The 14,116-nt window shown below is 38.1% G+C and overlaps 1 protein-coding gene across 2 annotated transcripts in view; it reads right to left on the bottom strand.

Annotated features, from left to right (window-relative positions):
* Positions 1-9,398, bottom strand: part of LOC149288602 (slit homolog 1 protein-like) — a 128,061-nt gene extending 118,663 nt beyond the window's left edge. The window contains exons 1-2 of one of the 2 annotated variants that reach the window (XM_089491296.1): positions 9,390-9,398; positions 6,804-6,988 (exon numbers count right to left, since the gene is read on the bottom strand). In XM_089491296.1, the coding sequence (XP_089347422.1) occupies positions 6,804-6,988; positions 9,390-9,398 (194 nt within the window). Of the gene's footprint in view, positions 1-6,803; positions 7,001-9,389 lie in introns of those variants that run through there. The other variant, XM_089491295.1, reaches the window with a different exon arrangement.
* Between the last annotated feature and the right edge of the window lie 4,718 nt (positions 9,399-14,116).

Below are 14,116 nucleotides of genomic sequence, written 5' to 3'. Positions count from 1 at the left end.
TATAAGTAAAGGTATAATTATTATTGCAAGGTCAACTTCATTTTGGGTGTTCCATATCATGTGTTCAAAGTGGCATACCATTGTTGGGGGGTGCATGGTTAAAGGGTTTTTAAAATCCTGACTGTGCCCAACCTAGTCAAAGCAGGCACGATAAGTAAACATTACTCAGCTTACCTGGGCACTCTCTGGGTTTGACCCGGAGTCTCCAGGTGAAGCTCGGCTTCTCCGGGTCTCTGGGTCACTTTCCTCTTTCTCCTACTTCATCTACCACACCCAGCTAATTTATGGCTAAACGGAGCTAGCCACGCCGCTCACACAGCTAGCCCCTCCTAACCCTCCCCTTGCATGGCTAGCCCAGACGCCACATGTCTCGAAGAGGGAGAGCTCTGGATGGTCTGCCCTGGGAAGTTTCCAGGTATCCAGATGAGCAAACACAAGGCTTCATGAGTTGAAAATAATATTGTTAATAAAAATAAAAAATACAATTGTTAAATGTAGATAACGTTCCATTAAGAAGAAGGTTTGATGAGAAAAGCAATGACTAACATAGAATCTGAAAGGATTGGCTGTGCGACCGGGAAAGCCCTGACGATAAATATCTAGTGCACGATCATTTTTCATCTTCGTTTACGGTCTCTACAGCTTCATTGTCACTTAATAAATGTTTATGATCACTAATTGCTTATATGTGTTATTGACTAAATGAGGACGATCCTCTTTCATGTTCAATAAATAGGTGCTATTCAATAATAGCGGGCATTAATCAAGATGTAGGATTTCCAAAAATCCCGTATGCCAAATAAATCTGGTGTTAGTGGCCGGTTCCCAAACCTATTTACTAGCAAAATATGAAGCAGAATCAAAAATCTGCAAGTTAATTCTGTGCACATATGTCTAATTATACATTTTATTATAAAATAAATGAATCTAACTCTAAAATCACCTCCGGCCAGTAACCAGCGGAAATCATAATGATAATTTCTGTACTGGAGCGCATTCTGTTTCAGAGAAGCCATGATGCTTGCCAGTACTGACAAACTTTGGCCGGTAATTAATGCCTCCTGGAAACAGAGAATTTGGCAAAAGGTAACAGGAATAGGAAATATCATGGCTGAATCCGGCTACCAGGTGCAATATATCACATGGAGTTCATTAATATGTAAAACGTGTTTGAAAACCTGTCAATTAGCTTAGCTGATGTGTTCTGGAAAGTTTTTTTTGTTAACATGTGAATTTAATCGTATGGCCAGGCAGCATGAATTGTTTAAGAATAACTTTTCTATACAGAAAGTGTCTGATTTTAATGTGTTCATTATAACGCAATGCTAAGCCAGGCTTAGACAAAGAAAGAAGTGATAAACAAAGAATAAGACCCCAAAAAAGTTATATATAAAAGTAGAAAGGTCGTGGTATAAAAAAACCTTTTTTTTATTATTCAATGCATGAAATGTGCCATTTTAAGCAGGTCTTGTGAATATTTACATTTCTGTCCTATTAATAGTGATTTCATCTTGATTAAAATATGAGTTGACTGGAAAACTTAAGGCTTTACATCCCATGTCTGATCTACAGTCTGTTGTCGAACAATGTGTATAGTGCGCAATTTCATTGTAACGTGGATCAAAACGTACAAAAATAAATCCAATGGAAATACTACAATTTATTTTAAGGACATAGAAACATAGAATTTGATGAAAACACAATGAAACAGATAATTTGGGAGTTTCATGAAGAATAATTTGTGAATTTAATTGGATTACAATCTTTTGGTTGTCTTTGGATGTATAATGGCTGGTTTGGTGAAAAATCTACACTTTGGCTAACCCGTAGCTTGTAGCCATTTGTGAAACGGCTATAAGAAATTGATGACGTCACTGTTTCCTCTTAATCAAACTTATCAGCCCTCCACTGGTGGCCGAGCTTTGAAAAGTAACTGGAAGGATGAAGAATAAAGTGTATCAAATAATTCTAAATACGTTTGTCCCTCATAGGCATTCTAAAAAGCATCAGATCCACCATCCGATTTCCTGGCTTCAAGTCGTCTTAACAACTCTGAGAAGACATCTTTCAATATAAAGTTTGACTAGAAACTTTGGCATCTCCTTAAACTATACACAAAGGGTTAATTGTATAATTTAATATTCTAGTGTTATTAAACAGGTAAAGGGGAAAATTTATTCGACCTTCAACTTCCTACATAACAAAGTTATACTAAAATACAAAGTTACCAAATCTATAATAAAAGAAGGTTGGCCTCTGACAGCGTGCCTTTGAAATTCCGATTTTCTCAATAGGGGCTTTAAGTAAACATAAATATGACATTTTCTATAAAAAAAATCAATATCCTGTACAATAGAATTCATGTATTTGTGCCGTGACCTATCACGCGTTACCTAGACAGCTCCCGACGTGCCGTACAGCCAAGTTTTCCCATTAAGAGCATTATTCAGCAAGGAAAGTTAAATCTAATCGAACCAATAACTCTCAAGTGTCCCTGTTTAAGAGGGACAGTCCCCCCTTGGCACTAGAATCACAATGCATTTATTTATATAGCGCCAGCAGATTCCGTAGCGCTGTTACAACAGGGTCAGTAAAATCATTTTAAACCACACACAATAACAAACTGGTACAAAAGGGCCGTGCTCTTGGGAGCTTACAATCTAGTCTGTGGTTGAGTAGCTCTTTCACCCCTTGATGTCCCACTTTATTTATCAATAGGTCATCAATTCACCTAAAATCTCTTAGTAAATCCCTGTTCGACAGCCACATCCCAAACCAGGTGCAAGTTTTCTTTAGATGTGAGTAGTTGTTTGCCCATTACTTTCAATTACTGCATACAATAGACTTATTACACACCAGCATAATGAAATGATTAATAATTAATAGACCACGCATGACTCACAATAATGCATTAATGGCAAGAGGAGGTTTCTATACAATATTTAAGGCTTATGCAGAAGAGGAAACGTTCCTCTATGAATTATGGAGCAGCAGCTTAGAAACCCCTAAAATGATTGCGAGGATGATAAACGTCTTAACATAAATCACATTTAACTCTCACAGAGGATCCACGTGGAAAACGAAGCCCAAGCCTTAGTACTTCTACCCAAGGCTATACTGTTATTCTGTTGGTTTCATAAGTGTTTAGTGAAACGGTGATAGATAAGTGAGACAACTTCCCAGCAGAAGTGGTAGGGGCTAATACAGAGACGGAAGATAAACATGCATGGTATGGCATATGGCTATCCTTAATCTAAGACAAGACCGAGGACTGATTGGAGTTTTAGAGTCACACGGAAAAAACATGCAGTCTAGATGGTTCTTATCTGCCATCAAATTCTATGTTTCTGTGTTTCCTCGCTAGTATACTCTGAAGGAATACATTCCCCTCCACACTCCTTAATCATATGCTATTCATGCACAAGTTTCAGTTGGGTACGTTATAGCAACAAGTGTGGTTGGCCCTCAAACGGTTAACACCATCTGCACTCCATCCCGGCACCGTTTGCCACTAATAGAGTTGCCGCAGCCCTGGTGCAATCAGCGGATCTGTCTAGCAAGTGCTTTATCTTCGTTTTTGTAACGGTCTGTCCTGCGCCGCCGAGGACTGTGGAATGCGTCGGTGATTTCTACATAAAGGATACTATTCATATTTTCAGCTGGTATTGGATGATAAGGCGTTACAGCGCGGGGTTACTAATACTTAAGAATGGATTTAAAAAGCCAACACATGCAGTATAAGATATTGTTAAAGTGTGTCACATGCGAGCGCTCTCTGTCTACACTGCACATGAATGTCTGCGTAGAAAACCATTTTTTTTCCAGATGGTCTGGCAATGAAAACGCAGGAAATTTCCGCCGTTGTCTGCTATCGAGATGATCTAAACATAGACGGCTCATAATTACTTGGAAGGAGGCAAGGGATACCAATGCACTTGACTGGAAAAGCTTTGATAAGATAAGAAACCTAAAGGCAGACTGCGATCCCATTCGACTGGTGCAGCCATGAACTGCTCCAAAAACCTTGTGGTTTTCATTAAATTGCTTTATAGTTTCTTTTTTCTCTTTTTTTTTGGTATTCATCAAAACTTTACTCTTTTCCAAAGAAATACAAGTTAAGGCATTTCATTTACTCCTCTAAAAGCTCAGCCTGGAATTTCCTATTAAAAAAATGAATAATAGGAATTTTGAACAATTCTGCAAAAAGTTATAATACAGAATATTTATAATTTTACTTTGTGACTCTTGTTCACAAATGCTTTTTCTTCTGTGGTTTTTAGCTTGTATATTTTTGTCTCCTTAAATATAATTATGGACTTTGGATGCCTGAGCATGATGGGAGCTGCATTCCCCGGCACCTTGATGTTTGAAGTTTGCCTGTTCCCAGCTCCTTCCTCTAACCAGTCGTTAAAATCATTCCAGCATGTACAGTTTAGGCTATTAACTGCATCCGTGTAATGGAGATGTGATGTAATTTGAGCTAGTCGACATGGAGAAAGATAATTAAAATTACTTGGTGATGAAGGATGTCTAAAATTGAATTGGTGGATGTATAATTAAATGGCGTAGTCAATAATACTTTACAGTTAACAGGTAAAAAATATGCCGCTCTGAACTTTTCAGAAATATGGCTACATAATGTATTTATATATTGAAACAAAAACAATGAGTTTCAAAAAGCCAAATATTTAATGTTTTATCATGTTACAAAAAGAGGTATCATAATCTAAAACTAGAGGGTCAGAGGCTTAGATGGAATGTGAAGAAGTTTTACTTTTCTGAGAGGGTGGTGGATAAGTGGAACAGCTTACCAGCAGAAGCGGCAGAGGCTACTACAGTGAGGGAATTTCAACATGCATGTGATATGCATAAGGCTTTTGAGTCTAAGACAAGACCGACGACTGATTATGCTTGGAGTCCATAAAATAGGAAGACTAAACGGGGCTGAATGGCTTTTATCTGCCTTCAAATTCTTTGTTTCTGTCCGTTAAATAATTATATAGAATTGATGCTTAAAAGCGCAGACCATACATTGCCTGTAATTTTCAGAAGATACTGGAAAACTCATGCAAAATTCACGCCTTCAACGGTTATTAAATCGCTGTCGCCATCATGACCATCATACTTTACATCCGCGACAAAGCTCCCAAACTTTCCGCAGAATGTAGGGCTGCGTCACTAAAAGCCCAGCAAAAACTTTCCAAATGGAGTTAGAACTGCAAAGAATATTTCTTATTACATCATTAACATTTGTTTATTGCAGCTGATATGTAAATCTGGATAAATCCTGATTTCCGAATTCCGCCACGCGTGTTCATTTTCATTTGCAATTGATTTTTTTTGACAAGGATAGAGAGAAGTTACCATCTAATTATGTGTCTGGGTGCTGTCTCTGCAAAATGGTCCCAGCTGTTATTCTTGTAAGGCCCCCAGTGCTTGTACTTGGTGTATATAACAGGGAAATATACAAGATGCTGGTGCTGACATATAATTGAAGTTTATGAGCATTTTTTTTTAGACTTTAATGGTTTTATGGCTAGAAACTGAGAGAGGAAGATTAAACTGTAGGGAAAAAATAAATAGTCTTACACGTTTTCTGCTAGAGATCTAGAGTTATATCTAATTATTTAACTTAGAGGAGGTGATATCAGCACAATGCCTCTGGGTGCATTATCCAGAAACAACAATAAACTGAGACCCTGGTCCCCCAAACGTTTGAATATAGACAGAAAATCAGACGCAGAATGAATACAGGATTTAAATAGGGGACACAGTGGGGATAATGATTTTTTCTTTGCTTTTCAGGTTTTATATGGAAAATACATTATATATATATATATATATATATATATATATATATATATATATATATATATACATATATATATTTATTTTTTTATATAAACTTAAATATATAAATATTTGTGTGTATACAAAGATGCACACACATAAAATATAGTTTTTATAAACAGAGATATGTGAGTTTTGAAAAGCCCACTAGCTCTAATAGTTTGGTTTTTGGTAGAAAAGCTGTCAATCTATTGTGCCTGCTATGAAAAGGAATTGGAATCTTAACACATGCAAGTTATTGAGAGTTCTTTTTCAGCAGATGTTCTGCAGCAGCTGCAGGCTTTAATGCACTGGACTCTCTGCTAAGGTGTTCTCCAACACTATCTAGAATGATCCAAGTCGTGGAAGCCCATTTAGGTGCCAGCTCAGTCCTAGATGCAAACAGAAAAGGGGGCTTTTTGCTGATATGCCTAAGAATGCCAGCATATGTTGCTATCAATTGAATAGTAACCCCCTCCTTCAGAAAACCCAGCATGGCATCTGGTTGGGACTCTGCTGGTCCCAGTCCCTATGTAATCAAGGAATACCCTCAGTATTTGGCAGTGATAAATAAATGCTGATTACTTGAAGCAAATACAAAAGAAAAAACGTCTCCACAAGTCAGTTTAAAGAGCAAGCTAAGGCAAATACAATAAACCAGCAACAATTCCAAAGTTAGTAAATACCTAAAAAACAATCCCTGTTAATAGCAAAAAATTGTAAAGCAGTATAAACTAAAATTTTCATTTTAAAATATATTTTTATTTACCTAAAGTTTATATGAGGGGGGTGATCAGATTACTTCAACCACATTACTTTTCACATACCTACTATGCAAGCCATTCAAATTTTGTTTAACCTCTTAATGTTCGAGTTAGTGTTGAATACAGGCCACTTTAACCAGCCAGAGGGTTAACCTGCGCAGGTGTAAATATGTTGTAGGGTGAAAAGGAAAAGATCCCTGGTGTACTTACAGTCTTTCAGTGTTCCTTGGGATGTTTTTTGGAACCGTTTTAAGTCCCAAACCATGGCAATCCACTGTGGTTCCACTGCAGGTACACAAGGCAGGGCATCCATTGGCACACACCAGGCAGACAGAGCTCCATGCCAGGAGCCAGAATCCAGCCTTGATCCACAATGAGAAGGTAGAGCAGCCCTTCTTCAGAGCCATGCTGGCAGAAATCACGTTTTTTTTCCCAAAGCCGAAGTGCTGAAAATCCCTTTAAATCATCAGAGTCCCGGATAAGATCCAGGCAGTGTCCAGATTCCTTGGCAATCCCAATGCAAATTATATCGTATATATTAAATAAAAAAAAAGATAATGGGGGTAATTTTAACAATTACACCATAGAACTTAAATTAAAGACATCCCTTTTGCTTTCTACTGCTACTGCACTCACTGGGGTTATTAAATGAGCTCCTTTGCACTGAAGTCTGCCCTCCTCTGTCTGGAGTTCCCCCTCTCTACCCTAAGCAGTGTGTCTCTGCTCTACAGCCTTGGTACCAGTATAAATACAAGGGAGAGAGACACACTGACACACACACACACACACACACATACACAAGCACATAACAGCAGTCATCCATCAATTCAGGGACACAAATATCAAGTCTGACTCCTCCCTGCTCCCTCCTCCTGTCTTCAAACCTTCCTCTATAGTCTAGTGTGCAGCCTTCTCTAATAGAGCCTTACCCCCTACAGAATAACAGGGGAATGAGGAAGGGGCACATTACAGAAAACTACAATGACTTTGGAAGCAGGGCATGCATGTAGAGCTTTTAACACTCAGCACCTTGTTAAAGCAGGAAGATAAATGGCAGCCAGTGGTGCCTTGATACCTCCAAGCACTTAACACATAAAGAGATGGGGGGGGGGGGGGTAAGAACACAATGCTGACTGGCATGAAAAGCACTTTTTTTAGGAGAGTTCAAAGTTTGGTTGTGTGCAAAGCTTTATAACCCTCTCCCACCTATGTGTTTACTTGCCTGGTGCTCAAGGAGAAAGGGCAAAGGCTAAATCTGCCCCAGAGCACTATGGTGCTATATTATAGTGTAACAAGATGCCAGTCCTGGTATATCATACCTTTCCTTCTTTAGATGGGGAAAGTCCCTCTTTGGAACCCAAAATCCCCCCCTGTCTCTCTTTCCTTGCCAGAATATTTTCTGGATATGAGTGCATTGCAATGTCCTACAGCCCTAAAAGTTACAATATAGTTTATAGACACAGCAGTAAATATGTTTCTAAATAAAATACATTGTTTCAATATAATGGATTCCTTCAAGGTGCCTTACTTAATGACATAGGTAACTATCAATTGGACACAAAGTCACACAAAAAGTCCAATTAATTAATTAATGTGGTATATGATCCAACCGTTGGACACATAAGATGCTTAGAATTTACTGATCCTTACAGATACCAGGGCTGGTCCTAGAAAATCCATCCATGATATAAAATATGAAGGCACTTTGCATGAAATATGTGCTTGGGTGAGTTGCCAAATGTAGAAACCATGACCATTCACACTGAGAGTCTAAAATAAAACCACAAAATTGCCTCTTTACTTTTGTTAAAACACACATGCTGTGTGTCCTGGACTTTACAACAATGAAGTAAAAGGAGGCAGTCGGTCAGGACAGGGAAGCAAAGGGTGAAAGGAGTGGCTGTGTGATATACAGTATTCTTTTACCAATCAATAAAGCAGAATCATTGAGATTTATCACAAATTGACACTTTAATATATACAAATTTTATTTGTGTATTCCTTCAAGATCTAACCCCTGCCCTACAACTATTTACAACAATATACATTGAGACTTTGACTCATATACGTTCTCTCTACCTCTCCTCCCTCCTTTTCATCTTATATAGAGGATTATGTGCTATTGCTGTGCAATAATAGGACTCTTTCTGAAAGAACTGTAGTGATCCTCAGATCACTCATTCATAGACATATGGAATAAAACATTAAAGGGAAAGTTCTTTGTTTCAGACACTTAACCAAGGACACTTTTTGTTAAACAATAAGCAACTCTACAATTCTTTTAAATGTAACAATAAATATGGGATCAATGAATGTGAATTGTGCTGCATCGCAGATGCATTGCTGGATTTGAAAGAATTTAGAATGGTGTGAATTCTGTCCATGTTTCCCATTAAAGTGAAAGCAAGACATACGGGATGGATACTTTAAATGTACCTTATACTGTAATCCATGCCTCGCAATGTTGGAATAAAGAACAACTATTAGCACAATGTGCTGGAATTAGCCTAAAATGCTGCTGTGATATACCTTGCACAGTACTACAGAATATATCACAAGGAAAAGGAACAGAGGAGTTAGGTATGGATTTGCCATTTGGCCATCAAGTACCTGCTGGGTTGGTACCAACATGTGATGTAACACACGCCATGTTCCAGTTTTAAAGGGACAGTGCAATTGCAATGCTACAAACTGAGGCTTACATACACTGGGCAAAAGTATTGGGACACCTGACCATTGCACCAACAGAGACTTTAATGACATAGACAGTAATATGTAGTTATTTGCAGCTATAACAGCTTCCATTCTTCTGGGAAGGCTTTCCACAGGATTTCGGAGAGTTTCATCCCAAAAAGTTGTTCGATGGGGTTGAGGTCAGGGCCCTATGCAGCCGGTCAAGTTCTTCCACACCAAACCCATCCAACCATGTCTTTATGGACCTTGCTGTGGGGAACAGTAATGCTGGAATAGAAAAAGGCTTTCCACAAATTGTTCTCACAAAGTTGGAACTGAAGGATACATACCAAGACATACAATTTTGGACAATGCTATGCTTCCAGTTTTGGCAGTTTCAGGACAATACCAGGGTCAACATATAATCTCCATATGCTTCTGGTGTGTGTAGTAAACATGGTTATTGTATAGAACCCTCTGTCACTGAAAGAGTTAATTCACTTACATAGGAGTTTCAGAATATCACTTCGAAACCATAGGTCATGGAAAGCAAATGCCTCAAGCAAGGGGTTGAAATAAGTCATTGTTTATAATTAGGTTAAGGAGAATGTGTATTGTGTAAGGTAAGGCCTTGCATTTTAATATATATATATATATATATATATATATATATATAATGTGTATTCATTTTCTGGGTTATATTTCTAGGTTATATTATTTTGGGAGCTTTATTGGTGGAGATCCGCTGCCTTCATCTCAGGATATAATTATATTTCATTTATAGAACTGTAGAATCTGGGAAAATCCGAAGAATTAGTTTAAAACTCCTTTTCTTTTGAACGTTAGACCGCGACGCCAGGTATCCTTCACTTTAATTTATGGAAGGAGAGAAATTTGTAAGAAGATCTGGTTGCGGAACAAATGTTCCACCTGGCGTCCAGTGCCAGATAAACGAATACCCCACACGTTAGGGAGGCGGCTGTAAGAATGTAAATGATATATACGCCCGTAAGATACTAGAAATCTTAAACTGCACTGAGAGCAAAAGGGCAGATTGGGATGAAACAATATCCTGCAAACCATACTGGTTTTGTCTGTATCTTTCCAGCTCTACCATATAAAAAAAATTCCACACTGGTCTGCCTGCACTGTCATGAAAAAGCTGATTTTTTAACCCATTCAATGCCTACGGTGCTGCTTCTCGTTGCTCTTCTCCTAGAGTTCTGCCCTAATGTATATAATATTATGTTATTATTAATCCTAACAAGCTGGTCTTTATTTTTCTCCAATCTCATTTTCCTTATGTCAGTAAGTGGAAAAAAAAATGAGCAACCCCCCCCCCAGACTATATATTGATAGATATATGTATACATTGCACCCAGAAATCCATATGTGTCTTCGTTAACCCTTTGGGCATCAGTGCATTGGTCAGTCTGTCTAGTCAGTGGGTTAATTCTATATGTGATTCAGTGACACTGTCTTTTGATGCATTGCGGCCCCTCTCACTGCGCTACATTTAATAGTCTGCAGCAGGGGATTTAAACATGTTCAGAAACGAATGACTTGCTCCGTTTTCTCTTCGTCTAAAGCACTCAGCATTTTAATGGCTCAATTGCAAGTGATTTGTAAAGGAATGTTAATATTTGATCTGGTACATCAGGAATAAATTACATTTATTATATGCCATATACTGCGCCATCTCTATTGTCTTATTAGTTTGCAGACTGCCGTTGAAGGGAAGGGGTTAGAAGAGATCAAATGTAATTTCATTAAGGGAGATTAAATCAATGTCTGTATGGAGTAGTGTGTAGGTGATTTGCTTACTGCTGTCGATGTGCAAGGATTCATCTATGGAGGGTCTATGGTGGGTACAAAAAAGCAGTAGAGATGTAAAAATGATGACATCAGAGAATTGCATCACTACTGTCTGTATAGTTTTGCGGTTCACCGAGCCACGTTATTCAGTAATGTGGCCCTAGGCATCCCTTACTCAGTTTGCATAGTAATTAATTAATGAATATTATGCAAATGAGAGATGCATGATAGTCATAGAGACTGGCACACAAATGATAATGGGGTATAACATACATCAAGAGACACAGACTGTCACATACACAGATTGGTACTAGCGGACAGATGGCTACGCATGCACCCTACAGCTGGGGCTTGTGTGCAGCCTGCGCAGTACGTAGGCTGGTCCAAATTTAGAGAGATTTGGGTCTTTCAGATAGCTGTATTAGGGAGACCCCATGAAGTGGAGTGGAGGTTGCCTTTAGCACCACAATGAATAACTGAACCAAAATTGGGTGTATTTTTGCTCTGTAACAATGCAGTATAATACAGAAATATCCGTGGACAGTGCTCAATGGGAAATTTAGATTATAATTACTAATTAATATAAAACTTAATGGCAAATAAAAACCATTCGGCCCGTGTAGTCTGTCCATTTTGCTCATGTAAAGACTTGGACCTTCATCAATCCTTGGTTTTGTCTTGCTATCCCATGCTACAAATTCCATTAATGTTTATAAGATATCAGAACTTCCAGAGCGAGACAAAGGGGATTCTCTCTTACAAAGCCAATAACCCTTGGCAACCAGACGTAGAGCCAATGCTTTGCTTCAGTTGTATACACTATGGACAAAGTTCTATCTCAAGCACGTTTTAGTTTAAAAGCCATAAATTATCAAAACTTGGGGGCCATACAGTCAATGGTCCTTGGTCTCGTCTTAGATTCGGGATAGTCGTATGTCCAACGTTTAAGAAGCACTCTCTCCATTTGTGTGACATGTGAATACATACAGAGGAAGATTGGAGAGCAATATGAGGTTAGGTTCAGCGAGCTACTTCCTACGAGCAGTTTTCCATAGTTTTTTAAAATGTATATTACATGCCAGTCTCGAACACGTTACTTCCTCCCATCTGTGTCTCTCCCTGTTAGTATTTTTCTATGATTTTTGTCCTCCTGCCAAGTTCACATACGAGAACAAAAATACAAGACCATTTTAGAAGAAACTTGATGCCGTCTGTAACAGAGCGAGTAAAAGGGACACCTGTTTGGTTCTTTAGAATATCCTGTTGTTTTTGTGAGTCTGTTCAAAATGTTCACAGCCGTTTAAGAAGCATTAGTATGGCCGTAAATCTAACTGTGTTATAAAAAGTGCCAGCAGCACAAACTCGGTATGAGATCTGATTTCACCACCCCTCTCAGACCCAAGTCTGATGGCCTTATAGTACCTTTAATTAAAGTTCTGCATACCCGTTCTTACTAAACATTCTTTGTTGAATGATCTCTTCAGTTTGTTCTGTAGTGAAATTATTATTAATATTGTTATTATTATTATTATAGTGTTATCATTCACTTTCTGTTTGCTAAACTGGTTATATGTTTTTATTAATAACTTTAATATATTCATTATATTAATATAATAATAGCCAACCAGCTTTAGGTTAGTGATGGGGTTCTTGAAGCTTTCTCCTACCAAGTAAAAGTAATATTACATTTTTGCAAACAAATGTTTAATATGAAACTTTTTATAAATATTTCCTATAAAAAAAAACAACAACAACATTAACCTTCGGAATTAAACAGGTTTTGAAATACTCACTGGATCCATTAGACTCCCCCATTAGACTGATAAATTCTGGTATAATTAACTTTTAGCATGGCTTGTACAAGGAACACTCCAAACGAGTAATTTTCTGCTTTTTTTGGCCTTGTTAAAATAAAATGTCTCTGTTTTGAACTAACCATTTCAACTTCCAAAAAAGAGCTGCCTCTTGAACGTGAAGCCACCCTGAACTTATAGACAGATATGTTGACCATTATTCTGTGTGGCCGCATAGTTAACACAGACCTTTCAGCAACAAGAATTATTTTGATCTGTGAAACTGAACTTAGATCAAGCAGTAAAGAACAAGTGAAACAAGAACTTTATTTTTTCAACCTCTTAAAAGTTAGGTGCGGCTCCTACACTTATGGTCTTTGAAGGTACCAGTATGGTCTTATGACTGCGTCATGTATTTCCGAAGCCCTGTGTAGATAGCACAGCACAGACTTTATCCCAGTTCTCATTTTGCCTGGAGAGGTTGATGTTTGCTCCCGTAAATCTCGTCCAGTGAGCATGCATCCCATCAGACCCAAAGGATGGTCCAGTCTGCATGGATTAAAGCAGATTAGGTGTTCCACGTTAAAGAAATGGACAATGCATTTCCCTGTTGGAATGTTATTAATTATATATGGCTACATGGTAACTATAGGCTGCAGATCCACCCATTGGGACAAACCCTGACCTCCACACCCTATACTGGACACAACTGGACATCCCAAGGGATCAACTGCAAATTTTGGGGTGGTGATAAAAGAATTAGAAGTATGAGAAGCCTGTGTGGATCCCAAAGACTGAAAAGAGTTCAGGGATACATCTGAACTGCCCATACTACTGAATGACACATTTTGTTTAAAAAAAAATTCGGATCGTTCTTTTATACATTTTCCACGTATAGACTTGATCTTTCACATAGTCATCATATTCTCTAAAAAACTTTTCCATGATGAAGAAAAAAAAAGGAAAAGTAATGGGCAATGCTATATCCTTCACAAATCTTGTGGAATGTCCATATTGTAGTGGGCAAATATGATATATATATCATGGCAATGGATGGTGAGAAATAACAAGCAATTGCAAATAAAGAGAGCAGGATCTCTTCGAAAGATTATTTGCATTACTATACTTGCAGGCTTTATGCAGTAGACCGTCTACTGCGGTCTTCAAAGAAACAATGACTCACGCTCTTTGATAACCAGAGCAGACTCAGAAGTAGGTTGAGTTCCTGCTGTTCTACTGGAG

The sequence above is a fragment of the Sceloporus occidentalis genome, unplaced genomic scaffold (genome assembly GCF_023333645.1).
Source record: "Sceloporus occidentalis isolate IW3139 unplaced genomic scaffold, rSceOcc1.0.p SCAF_50, whole genome shotgun sequence".
In the NCBI taxonomy this organism is placed as follows: Eukaryota; Metazoa; Chordata; class Lepidosauria; order Squamata; family Phrynosomatidae; genus Sceloporus; species Sceloporus occidentalis.
Note: the sequence above shows the minus strand (reverse complement) of the source record. Positions and strands in the feature narration are given on the sequence as shown.